This window comes from Leptinotarsa decemlineata, unplaced genomic scaffold (assembly GCF_025532065.1).
Source record: "Leptinotarsa decemlineata unplaced genomic scaffold, Ldec_3_MD MMD2_tig00004307_RagTag_RagTag, whole genome shotgun sequence".
In the NCBI taxonomy this organism is placed as follows: Eukaryota; Metazoa; Arthropoda; class Insecta; order Coleoptera; family Chrysomelidae; genus Leptinotarsa; species Leptinotarsa decemlineata.
Genome location: NW_027412606.1, coordinates 20,787,915 through 20,807,184, shown reverse-complemented (window position 1 = coordinate 20,807,184; position 19,270 = coordinate 20,787,915). Strand labels below are relative to the sequence as shown.

General features: G+C 36.3%; 1 protein-coding gene across 1 annotated transcript; it reads right to left on the bottom strand.

Moving 5' to 3' along the window:
* Positions 1 to 12,450: 12,450 nt before the first annotated feature.
* Positions 12,451 to 14,141, bottom strand: LOC141483998 (uncharacterized). Its single transcript, XM_074179134.1, has 3 exons — positions 13,580 to 14,141; positions 13,252 to 13,467; positions 12,451 to 13,194 (listed from the first exon to the last, which is right to left on the bottom strand). The coding sequence occupies exons 1-3, from the start codon at positions 13,656 to 13,658 to the stop codon at positions 12,830 to 12,832; spliced, it is 660 nt and encodes a 219-aa protein (XP_074035235.1). The 5' UTR covers positions 13,659 to 14,141; the 3' UTR covers positions 12,451 to 12,829.
* Between the last annotated feature and the right edge of the window lie 5,129 nt (positions 14,142 to 19,270).

The following is a 19,270-nucleotide window of genomic DNA, read 5'->3' as shown; positions in this document are numbered from 1 at the left end:
TTAAAAGGGGGTTTCATAGTGTGACGTTATTCAAGTTACCCAACATGTGTGAGCTGAAACTGCACACATTCACATTCAAGGCCATATGTCTTGCGATGTTACTAGTGGTAGGGGGAGGTCCAGAATTGGGTGTAATTTTCGAGGTCATGTGATGTGCGACCCAAGGTTATAGAATTGTTGCGGCTTTCGAAGCCAAATCATAGGCGGCGAGTTAAAATAGGGTTTCATGGCAATGATGTAACTCAAGGTCTTGTGACATCACATGCAGAGATGAAACAGAGTTTCATGGTATGACGTCATTTAAGTTACGCAACATGCGCAAGCTGAAACTGCACACATTCACATTCAAGGTCATATATCATGCGACTAGTGGTAGAAGTCATGTGATGTGCGACCCAAGGTTATAGAATCGTTGCGGCATTCGAAGTCAATTCATAGGTGGAGAGTTGAAAAAGGGTTTCATGTTAATTATGTAACTCAAGTCATGTGACGTCAAATGAATCTCATGGCCAACTCGTAGATGGAGAGTAAAAAAAGGTTTTATGGTCAAGTCAGTGTGGTGGCACTGAAGGGGGACAGCTGGGGGAAGGTCCAAAAGCGGCCTCAGACAACAAGTTGTTTCAAGTCATCAGTTTATTGGAATGTGTTTTATCAATCTTCAATTACGTCACACGACCTTGAGCTATGTGTTCGTCATATGACCTTGAAGACCCTGAACGACCTTGAGCTAACGTACTCATAAGTACGTCATATGGCCTCAAGCATAAAGTTTGACCTCGATGATTGACTTTGTCTTTGATACATGGCCTTCAATGAAACCACATAGATTAACTTTGGATTGAAGTGATACAAAAGATCTGGAACCCCACTGTTCAAGGTTATATTCTGTGCACGTCACGATTTCATTCAAGGTGAACATTCAATGCCATGGAGCAAGCTCAAGGTAGTCGAAGTGTCGAACGTCAAGGTCAAACCCCACACTCAAGGTCAAACACCGCATTCAAGCTCATACTATGTGTACGACGTTCAAGGTTAGGTGACGTCATACGATATTCTGAACTTATATATGAATTACCAACAAGGGAGGGGGCAACGCCGAACGCCCACTGTTCAAGGTTATATTCTGTACACGTCACGATTTCATTCAAGGTCAACATTCAATGCCATGGAGCAAGCTCAAGGTATTCGAAGTGTCGAACGTCAAGGTCAAACCCCACAGTCAAGGTCAAACACCCCATTCAAGCTCATACTATGTGTACAACGTTCAAGGTTAGGTGACGTCATTCAAGGTCGTGTGACGTCTCAAGGTCAAAAGGGGTGGGGGGAGGCGTTCAGTCGGCATCAGCACCCTACTAATAAACTATTTGAAAATAACATAAAATATATTGTATTATATATTGTATTATATATTGACTCGCATTTCCGCGGGAATATCCATACATATGACATGACAAAATTTTTCGGATTACTTCTATATGAACTCAAATATCTCAGGAACCTATTGAGTATTGCTAACCTCAGGATTATTCACATGATATCAGTTGAATCGCGACTACCAATATAAAATTTCAGTTTGAGTTAGTCTAGCAGAGGTCCATCTGAAAAAAAAACAATTCTTCAAAAGCATATAGTTGAAAACATATACAATGAAAATACATTGGAAGATATATTCATGAAAATATATAAAATCATTATTCGAAGTATCGAAAATAACTATGAAACTCGAAAAGCATCTATATATTCTGTTCCAGGAAAACGAAAAATAAGCGTTCCTATTTGAATATGACAACAATAATTCACAACTTCCAGCTGGAGAGCTCTGAGAGTAAATTACTAGATATGAGGCAATTATATGTTCAAAATATTTTCAAGATATGTTCATGAAAATATATGAAAACAATATTCGAAATATCAAAAATAACTATGGAACTCGAAACAAGGGGCACCCATATATTCTGTTCCAGGAAAACGAAAAATAAGAATTCCCATTTGAATATGACAACAAAAATTCACAACTTCTAGCTGGAGATTTATGAGATATATAGAAACAGAGACAATACGTTGAATTTATTTGGAAAAGTAATGAAATAGTTCCTTCACATCACAGCTTGATGTGCAATCCACAGTATTTCTGAAATTCAATAAATGTATTTGTATTAAGCTCTTTCTATTTGAATTTTTGTATATGGTTTACATATATTCGGATAATTAGTGTTGTATAATTCTGGTATGCACAAATGCACATTGATCAGTAGTTGCTGGTTATGGTGCGCGTGTAGTGGTATTTATTTTTCTTCTTTTTCAATTTTTTTTATTCACTAAGTCAATGATATATTTCGTCACGAACAAGCTCTTGATTCATATGGCATCCGAGGTTATTTTGTTAATTTTCACTTTATGTAATCTGCATCAATGTACAAGGTTATGTCCAAAGTGAGTGAGTCTATTCGACCCTCTTATTGTGGCTCAATGTATACAAAAATAAACATTATCATCATTATCATCGAATATTGTATCACTGTTTTTTATACGGGCATTTCCTTGTGAATATTTTCAATCGTTGTACCTATTCTTGTACCTATTTTTTTCTTCAAGGACTTGGATTTTGTGTAACCATACAAGCTGTATTATACCAATTTGATTTACACATATACTGAATGTATCGTAAATGGTAAATTAATATGGTTATTATTATTTTTCTTCCAACCATCAAATGAAGATTATTTGGAAATAATTATTGTTAGTAATTACCATTATTGATACTTGTTATGGAAAAACGAATGATTTACCGTTTAAATCTACATCATCGAAGTTACCTACGGGTGATGTTTTTAGAGGAAATCAACCTTGGTGCCATAGTTATTACATAAGTATCCAGTTTACTGTTATACAAATAATTTTTTGGAAAAAAACGCCACTCAGAACTAATTTTTTATGTGAGTATCATATATAATTCAATAATTTTGGCCCCGCTTCAAAAGGTCTCTGATTTCAATTGATAAAGAAAACAATAATTTATTTTTATGAAAATTATCAGAATCGAAGGTTTTTCCGAGGATTTCCGGAAAAATGACTCCATTGTTGTGAATGTGTTGAGGGCAGTATTCTTCATTGGAGATTAAATTTATTTCCTGTCACTTCGTACGGATGCATTCGGCGCGACGCGCACTAGTGACACTAATTCATTATTTTGAAGAGGAATGAAATAAATGTATCATAATTATTCAATAAATTGATGGATGTAACAGTTACTACGTGGTAGGAAATCATAATGAAGAAAAGAGAATTGAAACTTTCTATGTTTGAACAAATCTGTTTTAAAATCTGTTTCTCCGTTAACCAGCTGTCGTACCCCTACGAACGACAACCCTCAGAAGTCGAAACTTGTGCGAGCTAAGGAATAACGAGGTGTTACCTTTTGAACGTGTGATTCCTAACGATGGTTGGACGATAGCAAGTGAAAATCGATCGTTCAGACTATCGTTCTGAATATCATAATAACGAATATAAAAATTTCAACAATATACTGAATAGGTAATTTCAGATTGAAGAACTCTATTCACACTGATTATTCTTACAGATAGGAAATTTTGCCTTCAAACATGCACAGTAGCTATTGGATTTTGATCCCGAAAACCTTGCCAGCTTTTATACAAGAGTACACAGCAAATTGTAATGACTCATCAGTTAGAAGTTGAACTCAACTCGATTTGTACTACACTTCAGGACACACTTTAGGACTATCATACCTCATCCATGAAAATGTATTTGGGATCTATTGGTTTCTATTTCAGCATATATTCTGTTTTCAATGGAACGAACTTCTGACAACAAACATTGGTTCAACAAAGAAAGCAAGCAAGCTGTTACCTCCAAGATTCCTCGCGTTCATTCCTTCCCCAAAAATGGAAAGGAATATCATCCGAATTCTGTGATATGAATCATGAAGAAAGCCGTTAACCTTGAATATTTCTAAGGCTTCAACATCTTGAGAGATCATGGATTTGGCTTTCGGAAACAAAGATCAACAGGCGATCTTCATCGTATGCCACTCATATTTGAAATAACGCTATTGAGAAACATAGAGAGTCGAAAGCTCTTGCAGTTGAAATTTTTAAGGCTTTTGTCCGTGTGTGGCATGAAGGTTTGCTGGGCAAACTTTTATGCAACGAGAAACGAAGGTATACAAAATTTAATCTATAATTATAATACATTTTTGGTAGAGTAACCAAAATATAGTGAAGTTATTCACATCCATTAGAGATAGGGTAGGTAGTAAGATCACTTCAAGTTTTGCATATAAGTTATAAAATCCCTAGTTCTTGTCGTGTACCTTTAAACCTCGCAATAAAAGACGAAACTGTTGAACTCGATCTGACAACTGAAGGACTTGAAAATGACTACTTCAACTATCGATTTTTTTAAATTTAGCTAGTAAATTAGTATCCAATGAATTTGACGAAAGTGCAAACGCACTCTCACTCCTCAGTGTAAATTCGGCGGGCCATGAGGCAAATGCCGTGGCTTAAGTGAAAACTAAACTTAGTGGTAGGGCTGGAGACTTGATTACCGACAATGACAAGTAGGAGATTTGTAATATGTAATTTGGGTGACAGAAAAAACAAATTTTTCAAGATGGTGGGGGCTGGGGGTAGGGGCAGGTGGTGAGGGGGTAGGAGTTAGGGGGTAGGGGCAGGTGGTGAGGGGGTAGGATTTAGTGGTAGGGGGTAGGGGTTAGGGATGTGGTATATGGGGTAGGGGGTAGGGGGTAGGGGGTAGGGGATAGGGGGTAGGGGGTAGGGGGTAGGGGGTGGGGGTGGGGGTGGGGGTAGGGGGTAGGGGTAGGGGTAGGGGCAGGGGGTAGGGGTAGGGGTAGAGGGTAGGGGGTAGGGGTAGGGGTAGGGGGTAGGGGGTAGGGGTAGGGGGTAGGGGTAGGGGTAGGGGGTAGGGGGTAGGGGGTAGGGGGTAGGGAGTAGGGAGTAGGGGGTAGGGGTAGGGGGTAGGGGGTAGGGGTAGGGGTAGGGGTAGGGGTAGGGGTAGGGGTAGGGGTAAGGGTAGGGGTAGGGGTGGGGGTTGAGGGTAGGGGTGGGGGTTGAGGGTAGGGGTAGGGGGTAATGGGTGATGGGTAGGGGGTAGGGGTAGGGGTAGGGGTAGGGGTAGGGGTAGGGGTAGGGGTAGGGGTTGGGGGTAGGGGTAGGGGGTAGTGGGTAGGGGGTATGAATAGTGGGTAAGGGGTAGGGGTAGGGGTAGGGGTAGGGGTACGGGTAGGGGTAGGGGTAGGAGTAGGGGTAGGGGTAGGGGTAGGGGTAGGGGGATTGGCGGGGGTTGACTTTGGGTCATATTATCCATCATGTGCACTGAGTACAAACATTCTTCATTGAAGAAAAGATTGCATACACGGTAAAATGCACGGTACAGGATTTATCATGTGCGTGTCTGTGTACAAACATACGTCTGCATACTTCAATTACTCCAAGTTATGAATGTTCAATCGGTGTGAGCCCACCAAGTTAGTAGTGGTGTGACGTCACAGCATCAGCCGTTCAAAACGGTAGGAGAGCGAGATGTGCACTTCACGGCGTGTGGCTGAGTAATGCGTATTAATCGGTGTGCCCTTACCTTTCTCGATGCGGCGATGGCTATGACGTAACGCATCGCTCTACCCTCGCTGTCGATGGTGACGCGCAGGCGGCGAGGACTGTGTTAGCGTCTGTCTTTTACGATGGCGCAACGACCACTGTCTGTTCGTATCGACCTCTGTTAACGCGTCCAACTGAGAGGTGGGGCTGACGTAACACATCGCTGTTTCCTCGCTGTCGATGGTGGCGCGCAGGCGGCGAGGCCTTTGTTAGCATATGTCTTCTACGAGGGCGTAACGAGCATTGTCTGTTCGTATCGACTTCTGTCAACACGTCCAGCTGAAAGGTTGGGTTGACGCATGTATCTGAGAGGTGGGGTTGGCTATGACGTCTTGACGGACCCGATCAGACTGTATTTAAGAAACGGACGAGTGTTGGTTATGTCAGTTCACATCAAGTGAGTAAGTGAGAACGTATCACAGAAAATGTATTCATGTGACTGTGGTAAATCTTTCACTCGTAGTGATCATCGTCATTGTCATCAGCTCCAGAGTTGCCAACGAGGTCCATCAGTGAAACGAGTGAGATAAGATGACTGCAACACTTATGTACACATGTAATTGTTGTAATATGACGATTCCATTGACTCAAGTGAATTCTCACAATAGAAACCTGTTACATAAGAATAATGCATGTGTACAATTGAGTGATGGTGTTCAAATTATAAATACTGCCTTCAAGCGTCGGATTGCTATATACAGGGGGCAGAGTTGCATTGTTTCCACCGATTACATGTTATTCTTGAATGAAATAAGACAGAAAGTTATTGAATTATTGGAATCAGCCATCAGGGTTCACAAAATCATCAAAGTGAATATGGAAGTATTTGGGAGTTATATTCTGCGAACGCAAGACTTAAAGGAAACCAAATCATTTAACTCTCAGACTTTTCTGTTCTATAACAGTTGACCAATCTACTGATTTTAATTCTTTATTTGATGGATTTCGAAATGGAATTATCGCTCAAACTACAGAATTCCAGGAACGTGATACAGGTGAGCATTTCTACCAAGTTTTAATTGGATGTATCACTAATTTCGATTTGTATTTAAAGTTGGACTTGTGAAAAAATTATGTTTCTGGAAGTGAACATCAATAAATACAGCAAGCTCAGAGGATGTTCATATTTGAAGCTACCTGAATATATCGAATACTCGTACTCGATCAAGACATTCAAAAATGAGCCTTATTAATTTGCGTGTTAGTGTTAGGAATCACACGTTGAAAAGTAAGACCTCGTTAGTCCTCAGAGCTCGCACAAGTTTCTCAACTTCTGTGAGTTGTCGTTCGTATGGGGGCGGCAGCTGATTAACGGAAAAACAGATTTTTTTTATTTGATTAAATGTTCATGCAATGATGGTTTGTCAAAGTTTGTATCATAAAGGGGTGTGGATGCAGCCCAGAAATTTGTCAGCAAAATTGAAGATGATTTGAAAAATATTTATGAAAATCATCTTAGGTTTCCCATTCCAAGTTGATAGAGTATTTCGGTAAATACGGAATAGTTAAAACAATAAGAAATGAAATGTGGTCAGGCCAAGATCTTTATCCGGTAGAAAGTGGTGTTGAGTCTATGTTAATTTCAATGAAGAAAAAGATACCTTCCTATGTCACTATCGAGGGAACAACATCTCTGGTTACATATAAAAATCAAGAAAAAACATGTATGGTATGTGATAAACCTGGTCACGAAAGAAGAACATGCCCTTCAAAACCAAGCAACAGAGTTATGGCAATCAGAAGACCTAATGCATCGGTAATGCCAGCTTTACATAACTTACAAGGAACATCATACGTTGACGAAACACGGGATAAACCAAACAGAGAAACCACAGATCAAATCTTTGTCCATAACTTGGAAGATCTGATTGATCAAGCTGGGATTTATAACAATCAAATACTGAATGTCCAAGAACAATATTTTGAACCACCTCATTCCTTGCCAGAAGTTATCGTTCACAACCCTGCACAAAAACCACAAGAGGGAGAGACTATCCATACAACTTCAGTGTCTCAAGAAGAAGATATTATACCAGCCACTCCAAGAAATGATAAACAGGAAAAGAAAGCGGAAAAGAAGAGAAAGAAAAAGGCAAAAACAAACGGAAGTTCGGAAGAAGAAGAAAGAAAAGTCCCTAAGTTACATATAAATCTGAGAAGCAACACCTCACAAAACATTAACGAATATGAAATAGATGAGGAGGAGAAATCTCCAGGGAGCGACGCTGATATGTTTTAGAACTTTTTATTGAACCTTTCTTACTACTATTTGTTTTAATTTCAGTCCATAAAAATAGCTACAAATTTACTTACTCTTCTTTCGGCTAACTGTAATGGTCTTAAAAATCCAGTCAAACAAGGATTACTTTCTGAATTTATCAGAAAGCATGATATTGATATTATTTTTGTACAAGAATTAACTACAGCTTTTTTGAAACTCTCTCCTGGATATACCATGATATGCAACATAGGTGAAGCAAAATGCAGTACGGGAATTATACACAGATGTGGCTATGACATACTTTGTTCTCAAGACGGTAGAATAGTATCGGTAACTATCGAAAATATTCGCTACGTTAATATTTATGCACCTTCAGGTAGTCAAAACTATCGCTCGAGAAATAAGTTTTTCCAAAATGATTTGTTTCTACACTTCAACTTCAATTTGCCTGTCATTTTAGTAGGAGATTTCAATTGTGTAATACAGCAAAGTGACTCTGAAAATAATACGTCAATTTGCAAAATGCTCTTACGACTCGTTCAAAGCTCAAATTTAGTTGATTCATGGAATATTCTATATAAAAATAAAAAAGAATTCACATACATTAGAGACAATTGTGGTACGCGTATAGACAGGGCATATATATCCAAAGAATACAAAGATTTACTTTATAAAGCTGAAATTAAACCAGTAGCATTTTCAGATCATTCGGTGTATCTATTTTACCTTAAAATAAATAACAGGCCTAAAATCATAAATCATGGATAGGGTTACTGGAAATTGAAAAATTTTTGTCTCAATGAAGAGACTATAAGCGATTTTGAACAAGAAATAATAAGATTAAAACAAAATTTCTGTTATAATAAAAATTTTATCAGATGGTGGTTTCATGTATTCAAAAAGAAAGTAAAATCTTTTTTCAAAAATATTGAAATAACTGATGCATGAGAACATAAAAGTTCTGTTGAATTTTATAACAGGGCATTAATTGAATTGAATGAAAAACTTCTCAAAGGCGAACAGGTTGGGAATGAAATATGTGAAATAAAAAATATCATGATAGAATTGAAACAAAAAGCTTTGGACAAAAAATTCATGAACAAAAATAAAGACCAACTCAATGATCATTACTCCTTATATGACCTGATGAAGGAAAGGAAAAATAGCGCCTCAGTAATCTCAAAAATTGAAACTGAAAACCAAGGAATTTTAAAGACTTCTGAAGATATTTTACTTTATGTATCTGAACACTACAGACAAACATTTCAATCTTCCGGGGTCAGGGAACAGGCTGTACGATCTATGCTATCTCATATTGTCAAGAAATTGTCGATTCTAGATAATACGCAATTAAACAAGGAAATCGATAAAGATGAAGTGTGGAAAATCTTGAATTCAGGGTCAAAAAAGAAAACACCGGGTATCGATGGAATACCTTATGAATTTTACATTTGTTTTTTCAATGAGATAGGAGATGAATTAACAAAATTTCTTAACTTGATTTTCACTAGTGCAGTTTTGCCCCCTAGAGAATTTTCTGAGGCTGTTATTACTCTCATTCCAAAGATGAAAAATCCATTGTTAATCAGTGATTGGAGGCCTATAGCTTCATTGAATACGGTCTACAAGTTACTGACGAAAATTCTAGCGGAAAGAATAAAAAATGTGTTGCCAAAAATTTTAGGAGACGAGCAGAACTGTGGAACAGAAAACTCAATTTTCAACAACCTTCTTTTGATCAGGGATACTATTTTAGATTGGGAAACTGAACAAAAAACTGAAGGAGGTATTATAAGTATTGATTTTTCCCAGGCTTTCGATAGGGTTAATCATTCATATCTTTGGCAAACTATGCATATTATGGGATTCAGTAATAAAATAATACAGGCATTGAAAAACATTTATAGCACTGCAAATTCTTCAATGATGATAAATGGCTTTCTGTCTAAAAGATTCGATATAAAGAGCTCAATAAGGCAGGGCTGTCCCCTGTCGATGATTTTATTCAGTATTTCAATGGAACCTTTTTTGAGACTATGTAATGTTTCCCTGCAGGGCATAAAAACTCCAAACGGGATAAGGATAGCTTCGGCTTATGCAGACGATGTCACAATTTTTTTCACGAATCCAAAGGATATCCACGTTCTGAACAACTTGATTGAAATATATTGTGAGGCATCTAATGCAAATGTTAAGTATGAAAAATCTGTAATCTTACCTCTAGGAAACTTCAAACATAACTTTTCACAAAATTTTTCTGTTAAAGAAGATGTTAAAATTTTAGTAATGAGAGTATGTGCAGACTTCAATGAGATGATACGGAAAAATTGGGACTCAATTATTCACAATATGCACGTACTCCTGGAAACCAATTACACACGGAATTTAGACTTGATAAAAGAAATTCAATTTGTAAATATGTTTGTGCTCTCTAAAGCGTGGTATTTGGCACAAGTTTTACCAATTTCTCAGTATCACATACAGAAAATAAAACTTCTAACGGGTAATTACATATGGAGTGGTCATCTATATAGAGTTAGCAGGGACCAACTTTTTCTACCTTATAAACGGGGAGGGCTAAATCTTATTGATTTTGAATTGAAAGCAAAAGCTCTATTCGTCAAAACCCTTCAAAATTCTTTGGCCACCTGTGAAAGAAAAATAACTCACAAAACATCTTTGAACTATATGCTAAATAATAACGTGAATAGCCCGGTACACAACTCTCTCAAAAAATACAAAGAAATCATTCGTGAGGCAATCGTAGAATTAGATCAAGATATGCTGCTGAAAACAAAACTAATATATCAAAAAAAATACATTAAACCGCCCATAGAGTCGAAGTTTCCGAACATTAAGTGGAATACGGTGTGGAAAGTAATCGGAAATTGTAGAATTCCGTCGAAGTGGAGATCTGCTGTTTACAAAGCGATAAATGGAATATACCCGGTAGGTTCTAAAACTTTACGTCATGGCCTTAGCGACTCCAATTTGTGTTCGAAATGTGACGATATTGACAACATATCGACACCCCCAACGAACAAGGTTGTAACTCATATTCAACAACTTTCGAGGAAAGGCAAAAAACCGTAAAAATTTTTTTGTAAAAATTATAACAAAAAAATGTTTAATTTTAACGCTTTGGAACAACCGTATAGTATTTAGATGGATTATTTCCAAGTGTTTGTATATTTTTCAATATTTCTCAAGTCATTAGAAAAGCGAAATTCACAGACATACAACCCTCACTATTTTCATGATTTTTTTAGGAATAAGGTTGTAACTCATTGATACAACCTTTCTGAAAGCATTTTTGTCTGTGTTTTCAAATTTGACTATTTAAAAGGTTGTATGTTTTATTTAAACATTGTATTCTTTGAAATAACTCTGGTTCGTGCGATATAATTTTCACAAATTTTGGTTTAGATAGAAGGTAAAACTGTTTTTATGATGTTTTATTAAAAACCAACAAATTCAGACAAAAACAAAACATTCTTCTGGGAAAAACAAAATCTTAAACTCTAACATTTACTTAAAGTACAACAACATTATTCTGAATCTGAAGAAGGGTCCTGGGCAACTCCATCAATATATTTTAAATTCTTGTAATAATTGTGGTACAATTCTGGAATGGCTTTTGAATTGCAAAGGCTGTTTGAATCTTTGTACTTAGCTTTGGAAATAGGTAGGGGACCTTTGTAGGCTGAGGGTATAATAGTGGTAGCATCAGGTAAGTTCTGTGTTTTTGCCAAGTTCCTGGAGGATTTTTTGCCTTGTTTTTTTTCTAAATCAATTTGGTAAGAAATTTCAGATAACAAATCATAGTGCACCTGTATCAGGTTGGGGGTTTCCTTTTCTATTTTTAAACATCTGATTTTATTCCCTTTGATTTTATTACTATCTACACCAACATCAAAATTGTTTTGTTTATTCATCAAGTCCTTAAAATTGAGAATTTTACCTTGATTCATTTCAGTCACAGTATATGGCTTGCCAGAAGATTTGGCACATCGTATTATTGATATCCACTGCTCAGGAACATAAACAATTTGATTTTTTTTGCGTCTCTCTATGAGGGCGTGCATCGAGTCTCCTTCATTTTGAGTGTGCCCTACTTCAAAAAACACATGTGTTATATTGATAATAAATTTTTTTGCAGCAAAGGCATACATACAAAACACAATTCTATTTCGGTTTTGCCCTCCACAATTGTCAGAGTAGAAAACAAAATCTTTAAACCCCTCTATAACCTTCATTTCAATAAACCAGTAAACGGCACTACTAATTTCATTGGCACCTTTTTTGCCTATTGTCTCATCCCATACGTAACAAAAGCCCTCTCTGTTTCCCACGTCAAAAATAGTAAAATTATAGACGGCTAATTTTCGTTTATAATAGAATAACGAAACTTCAGACATTGGAGTTGGCAAAATTTTTTGAAGGTCATAGCTTGCTAAAACAACTGAGCTACTGCCTGTAGCGACTGATTTATGCTCTTACTTTAATTCCCTGACCACAAATTTAGACGCTATGTGAGTTGTATATTCTTTTTGTAAGGCTTCTTTTTCTTCGGTCGAAGCTCTGGCCCGAACATAATGGGAATCCACTGATGGTATTTGCAAAATATGAGCCCTGACAGTAGCTTTGACATCTTCAGAAATCTGATGTGGCCGATTAGTATGATGCCCACGTCTGTCGTCAAGCACAGCGCAACTAGATTCCTGCATGTCAATTTTCTTGTGAATAGTAGTGATCCATTTATCAGTTATATCTAAAGTATCGACATACATCTTTTTACATATCTGAATTTTTTTGCCATCGATACAAAATGAGTACCAGTGACGCCTGGATGTTTCAATTTTCTGCAGCAGAACATACTTTTTGGACATTCTTTCTACATTTCTGCTTACAAATTCCCCTTGTTTGTTATGATCACCAAGGGCCCAAAAATCAGTGAATATTTTAGTTCTCATTGCAACAGACACATTTTCAGAGCATTTTTTTTACATTTCTCATTACAGCCTTGCTTCATTTGCCGTATATTTTTTAATTTACCACCCTTATTTATGAATTCCTCTCCTGCATTTTTCTTTCTCTTTTGTATATTAGTTTTCCAATTTTCAGGATTTCTCTTTCTCTTACGCCCAAGATTAGATTTTTTTGACATATTCCTCTTAGTATTCTTCTTCGCATCGTCATCTTGTGTAGTAGTGAACGCCACTGCATTCAAAGGCGAACTTGTACTTGGCTGAATAATATCACGAACACTTTCTGCGGGAATTTCATTTAATTCCTCTTCTTCTTGCCAGTAATCTTTTTCGGAACCACCATTTTCTGAAAACCAATAGATCAATCAGCTGAAGTGGAAGAATAAAATAATTATTGTCTTACCATCATGGGACGGAACATACTCTGACACATCTGGGGAAAAAGGTTCTTTCTCCCGGCTAGATGCCGATTCGCAATATGCAGATAGAAAGTTACTGCGGCGTGGTCGTAGATTTTCCTTAAATTGAAATAGTTCCTCGCCATTTTGAATGATTGTTTCGGGGTCTATAACTGAACTTCTATCTGAATACGATTGGTCATCGGCACCGAAACTCACTTCTGAAAAGCAAAAATAAATATGACAATGTATGCATTCACGATACGATATTAAAATAAAAAGAGTGAACATAAAATGAAAAAAGTGAGGTTAAGAATGAGAAAAACTACTTACTTGTCGAATAACTTGTTTTTTCACTGTCCTTTAGAGCCTTTTCTAATAGTTTATTACTGCGCTGCTCACCGCAATGCATTTTGTAAATATTATTTAATCACAATTCCAAAAACGAACAGAAAAAACTAATATCACACACGCTGTCAACAGGTAAACGAATGTTGGTCTGGTGAGAACAAAGCAGTAACTCCGCAAGCATCCAAGAATTTGAAGGAGAAATTCATGCAATAAGGTTGTGACCCGATTTGTATTTTGTTTTTCAAAAATAGTCCCAAAAATTATGCGAAGAACAAAGTTGTATCTATTTTAACATCTTTGTTTCCAAATATTCGATAATAATATCAGATTTGAAGAAAGACGTATTATTTATTACATTCTTTTTAACGTTGAATCACAAAATGTAATATCTCATACAACCATGTTCAACTACGTATTAGCGAAACTATTGTATGCAGACATACGTCTTTAATATTGCCAGATGCGTCTTTTTGTGCTGAGTATGCCTATCGTTAAAACTCAAAAGTACGTTAAGTTGAGTTACAACCTTGTTCGTTGGGGGTGTCGATATCACACCGTATTAAAAACTGTCTAATCTCGAAGGTCCCATGGAAATGGTGCTATGAGCATATAAAAAAAAAGTTTCGCCTGTGTAACGATAGTGGCGATCCAAGAGAGATATTTCAAACTTCCTTCAAAAGGGTAAAAGATACAAATGTGTGGCTTTGGATATACAGTGCTTTACTGTATAACAATTTAGAAAGTTTCAAAATTGGACTGGTTTTATAGATACACTTCGAAGAAGTAGGTGGAATATGATACAGACTGGTAATATTGTTGATTTTTCTCATGAAATTTATTTCTTTTAATAAATTATCACACTGTGATAATAGTTAAGTTCCACTATTACTATTGTACTACTTTTATGAATTGAATGAAGTGTTAAAAAAAATGAAGGAATTGTATAAAAACAAAGATGAAGTGTATGTCATTCCAGTAGATGAACAAAGATTTCTGGCGCAAAATCCCATGTATTTTCTTATGGAGCTGAATTTTCTTCAATTTTTGGTTCAACAGGAGTGGGGGAAACGTATGACGTCATCGGCGCAGGATGGAATGATTATCGTAGCGATTCAAGCGTGGAACTCCGCCCCTCGGCCCCCTCAGTACTCCACCTCACCTATCAGCCCCCTTAGTACTCCGCCCTCGGTTCCCTTGGGACTCCGCCCCTCAGGCCCCCTTGTCACATGATCTTAATTAAAAAAAGTTTATACTTATGAGAATCGAACCTACGACGTCCGCGTGGTAGACATTGTCCTGAGCCTCTACACCAACGTAAGATATTAAAAGTAACTGCGAATGTTGGGTATTTATAGAGTTAGTTTTGTCGGGACCGAAATTGACTCATTTTATATACTTGACCGCATTTTTTTGATTTCCGTAGAATGTTAGGGAAGTTGTAATCATCATTATCATGTTGAAGATAGGAAAATATACTTAGATTTGGGAAAGAATTAATATTTCATATAAAGATGTGTATGTGTGTGTAAGAGCGAGAGACGCGTGTGATGTAATCGAGGCAAAGAGAGATGGAAATGGTATCGAGGTTATACGCTGCCAATGCCAGCATGGCAGGTTCGGCGTTGCCGGTTGTAAAATTCATCGTTGTTTATGGAGCAATGTAGCGTTGCCGTTTCAAAATTAAGCGTGAATGACTCGATAAATATTGTATGGTAATGACTAGGAGGGCTCTTACGTTTTAAGTGTGTTCCAACATGCCAGAAGGGCACTAAGTCTCGTATCTTTGTCAACCAAGTTAGCATCATCAGGAGAAAGAGGAGACCCAACAGTGTCGAGGGGTTAGGCGTTGTGGACTTAACGTGAGGGCAATGTGGGAGCGAATTATTCGACAATGACATTTAAAAATACGTTGTTCTGCATAAGTTTCGACCGTTTTGCGTGCGTTCATTCGTTATCGTTTCGTTGTCATTGACATAGCCGTTTTCATGTTTGAATAATTGTACACCATAAGTCAGTTACATTCAATATGAGATTGATAGGAAAACGATGTTCCGTACGTCGTTGGTGAACAAAAATTAGTAATATAATGGCATTCAGATTATACAGACGTGAAGTAGAGGAATTTGAGAGACGTGTTCAACAATTAAGTGAAGACATTCAATAATACGAGGAAAAGAAAAATGTTCTGAAGCAGTTGAATAATTTAGACATTCAAGACAAAGTGTTTCCGCCTCAGAGTGTAGAATATGTCGTCAACGATGCTGAAAAACAAATTATGTACTTTCGACTACAATAATTTTTGTTCAATATGTAAACGTACCGAATGTGGGTGGAATTCCAAGGAAATATGCGTGAAGACTAGTGATTATAGATGTAAACAGTGGGATAGATTCGTTCGACATCAGTCAATGAGAGTCAAATAGCAGTATTTGCGCAGTCGCAATTCCAAAGAATACACCATTCAATTGTGATTTGAAATTGATATTTCAAGATCTTCGTCATTCAGATACAAAAAACTGTTGAATTTGTTCCAGAACACGCAACAAGGCTAGAGAAAAATAAGTCACAAATGGAATTTGACGTTTATAAAGTTATCAAAGAATCTACGATATCAGCATGTATTCTGATTGGACTTTTACAACAATTATGAAATTCAAATGAAAAAAATTGATATTTTGATCGAAACAGTATTTTTTTATTTTATTTCAAACTGGTAAAAATATATAATATAGCTGGCTTATCGATGAAGCCAGACATGTGGCTTCATAAAAATTTGGTACGACGAAACAAAGGCTCTTTGTTTGATTGCATAATATGTCATCACCTATTTTCCTATTCTAACCCATGGATACATGGATCACTGTCAATACTGAATCAGCATCCAGAGATATGCAGTTCTCAAAGCTACGGAACAAAGGCTCTTTGTTGGATTTTGAAATATGTCATCACTTATTTTCCTATAAATACCACCTGCGAGGCGAAATGATGAGTTAGTTGTAACAGTTGGAGGTGATACCAGTGACAAGTACAACGATTTTATCTGAAAGTGTTTTTCATGCTCACTTTATGAATTTTTATTGCAAGATTTTTTATACGTTTTTGACTTTTTCTCAAATGGATTGATTCAAATTTAATTTAATTCAAAGGTGGTGGGAGTTGTTGAATTATCATTGAATTTCCAAAATTTTTCCCAGTTTGAATTACTTGAGTGTTTTTTTATACATACTTCTTGAGGGTTATCGTTTTTTTCAATTATTTTGTAATACAAAATGGTTTAGAGGTAATTACGTATTCCTCAAGCCAACCCTGGACTACTAGTTTTATCCTACATATATCAGAAGATAAGAAATGACAATTGCTGATAGTTGTTTTTCATTAAATTCAATCTTTAATAATGAATAAAAGATAAGAACCGGTAATTGCTGACATCCATTTTTCTCGAATACTATCTCCTTCAGTGAATAATTGTACCGAACGATTTGTTCTGGCAGCCTCATAACCGTGAAATGTGATTATGAATTTTACTCGAGAATCATCCAAGCTGAATGAGAAATTTTCTTGTATTGTATCTATTTGCATTTGATAATGCCATAGCTTTTCTATATACACATTTATGTTGTAAACAGAAGCTCATTTTGTGACCAGCTTTCTAGATGAATAAAATGCATAGTAAGGTACGAATAACTTTTATTCATGTAACCGTTTGTTGAGAGAGTGTTAGTGTAATTTGAAACATTATCTTTTTAGTTTTTGGTTTCTCCCAGGTGGATTTCCAAAAATTAAAGTTCGGTCGTGGAGAGAAAACCGAATAACAAAATAGCAGATTCACCCGTAGAGACGCCGCAGAGGATATTGACAGCTAACATTGTGAGAAGCATTTAGAAAATACGCTGTTGTGTTGTTTCATTTGAATTTGTACGAAGTTAAGGTTAGTACTGCTTTCCCATTTTTATCTGTTCGATATATGTATAGAGTTTGTGGTTGTATACTATTTTTTTTTCGACTCAAAAATTTTCTCATTCATAGATATGATCTGCATAAAGTAGTGTTTTCAATATTTTGTATGTGTTTAGTAATTGTAGAATGACTTGTGTTTAGTACTTGTTTTGAATGACAGTTGAATTTTTTAATTATAACTGTAGCTCGCTCATTTTTCACTATCACTCCATGGAAGACATTACCCCCATTCTTGAATTTTATTTTTCTTTGGTGTATGTTTATATTGACAATCAAATTTATTTGAAAATACTACATCAACGTGTGCGGTATCAGTTCAGTCATCTCAACAACTACATCCAAATCCATCTTAGCAACCTTTCCCCAACGAGTTTCAAATCACAGCAGCTTCCAGAACCGACTCATCACACCGAGAATTTCATTTGTGAACAAAATATCGGTGTGTCATATTAATAAATCAAATCCAAATGGTTGATTTTCCACAAATCAAGTCGGTAATTGATAAATACATTTTACACATCAAAGATAATTATTCGGATCATATTGCCAAACAAGCTATAAAATTTAAACATATAAGGAAATGCGTTTTAGCTATGAAAAAATTAAATTTTCGGTTGGTGAAAAAAAGAAAATGATTACACAAATTGGGGAATTGAAACGCTTTGAAGTGATTATCAAAATGATGAATAATGAACATATAGGCTCGGGTTCGAAACGACGAAGCACCAGGGTAAAGTGGCAAAACGTTAACAATATTTTCAATAGTAGAGTCACAACGGGGATAATCATCAATTTGTCTCATAAAGATCCTAAAAAGTTTCTAGACGATGCTTTTTCATTATTCAAACGTGAGATTTACAAAATTTTAAAACAAATGTCATGCCTCAAAGTTAATTTAACATTTTCAGGGGATTTTATTGAGAAGTCGAATGATGGGGATATTGTTGATCGCAAATATTTCAGTACGCTGTGGATGTTATATTGAATAAGTTAGGTGAATTTGAAGAACAACTGTCGGGGTGGGCTTTGAGTAAAACTCTTTTGTTGGAAGTAGCAGTAAATAAATATGTGATTTGTACTTCTTTCATTCCATTGCCGCAAGAAATCGCAAGGAAGCAGACATGCATTGATGAACAAAACGATGACGAAATGTGCTTCTTTTCGAGTATCATTAGCGCCTTGTATCCTGTAGCAAAAGATCCACAACGAGTATCAAAATATCCATACTATTCTACAGTTTTGAATACTACAGAGCTAAATACTCCAATGGACTTATTTTGACTATGGACAAATTTTCAAATGTGAGAAACTCAAAAATATTTCTGTTGCCGTTTACTCTTTAGAATTGAATCAAGCAAAGGAAAAATCATTTTATGTAGTAGTGCCTGCCAGACTCACGACAATAAAACAAGACAGACATGTTAATTTGTTATCAATTCAAGATGAATATTTCCCAAAATTCAATGATTATGAGGTTCCACCTATTGATGATGATGACAAGACTGAAATTAATTTCCATTATTGCTGGATCAAAGACATGTCTAGACTATTTTCAAAACAAATGAGTAATCATAGAGGACAAGAGTTTTTTTGTGATAGATGCCTCAATTATTTTTCAAGTCAGCAAAAATTAAATGATCATACTGTTTTGTGCGAAAAAGTGAATGACTGTAAAATTTCCTTTGCTACATACGATTATGTAGAATTTCGAAATCA

Excerpts from the sequence above, each read along its gene's own strand:
- LOC141483998 (XM_074179134.1), bottom strand. The coding sequence starts at position 13,658 with ATGCATTGCGGTGAGCAGCGCAGTAATAAACTATTAGAAAAGGCTCTA. Across the intron at positions 13,468-13,579 it reads AAAAACAAGTTATTCGACAA|AAGTGAGTTTCGGTGCCGAT; the intron begins GTAAGTAGTTTT and ends TTTGCTTTTCAG. Across the intron at positions 13,195-13,251 it reads GTATGTTCCGTCCCATGATG|AAAATGGTGGTTCCGAAAAA; the intron begins GTAAGACAATAA and ends ATTGGTTTTCAG.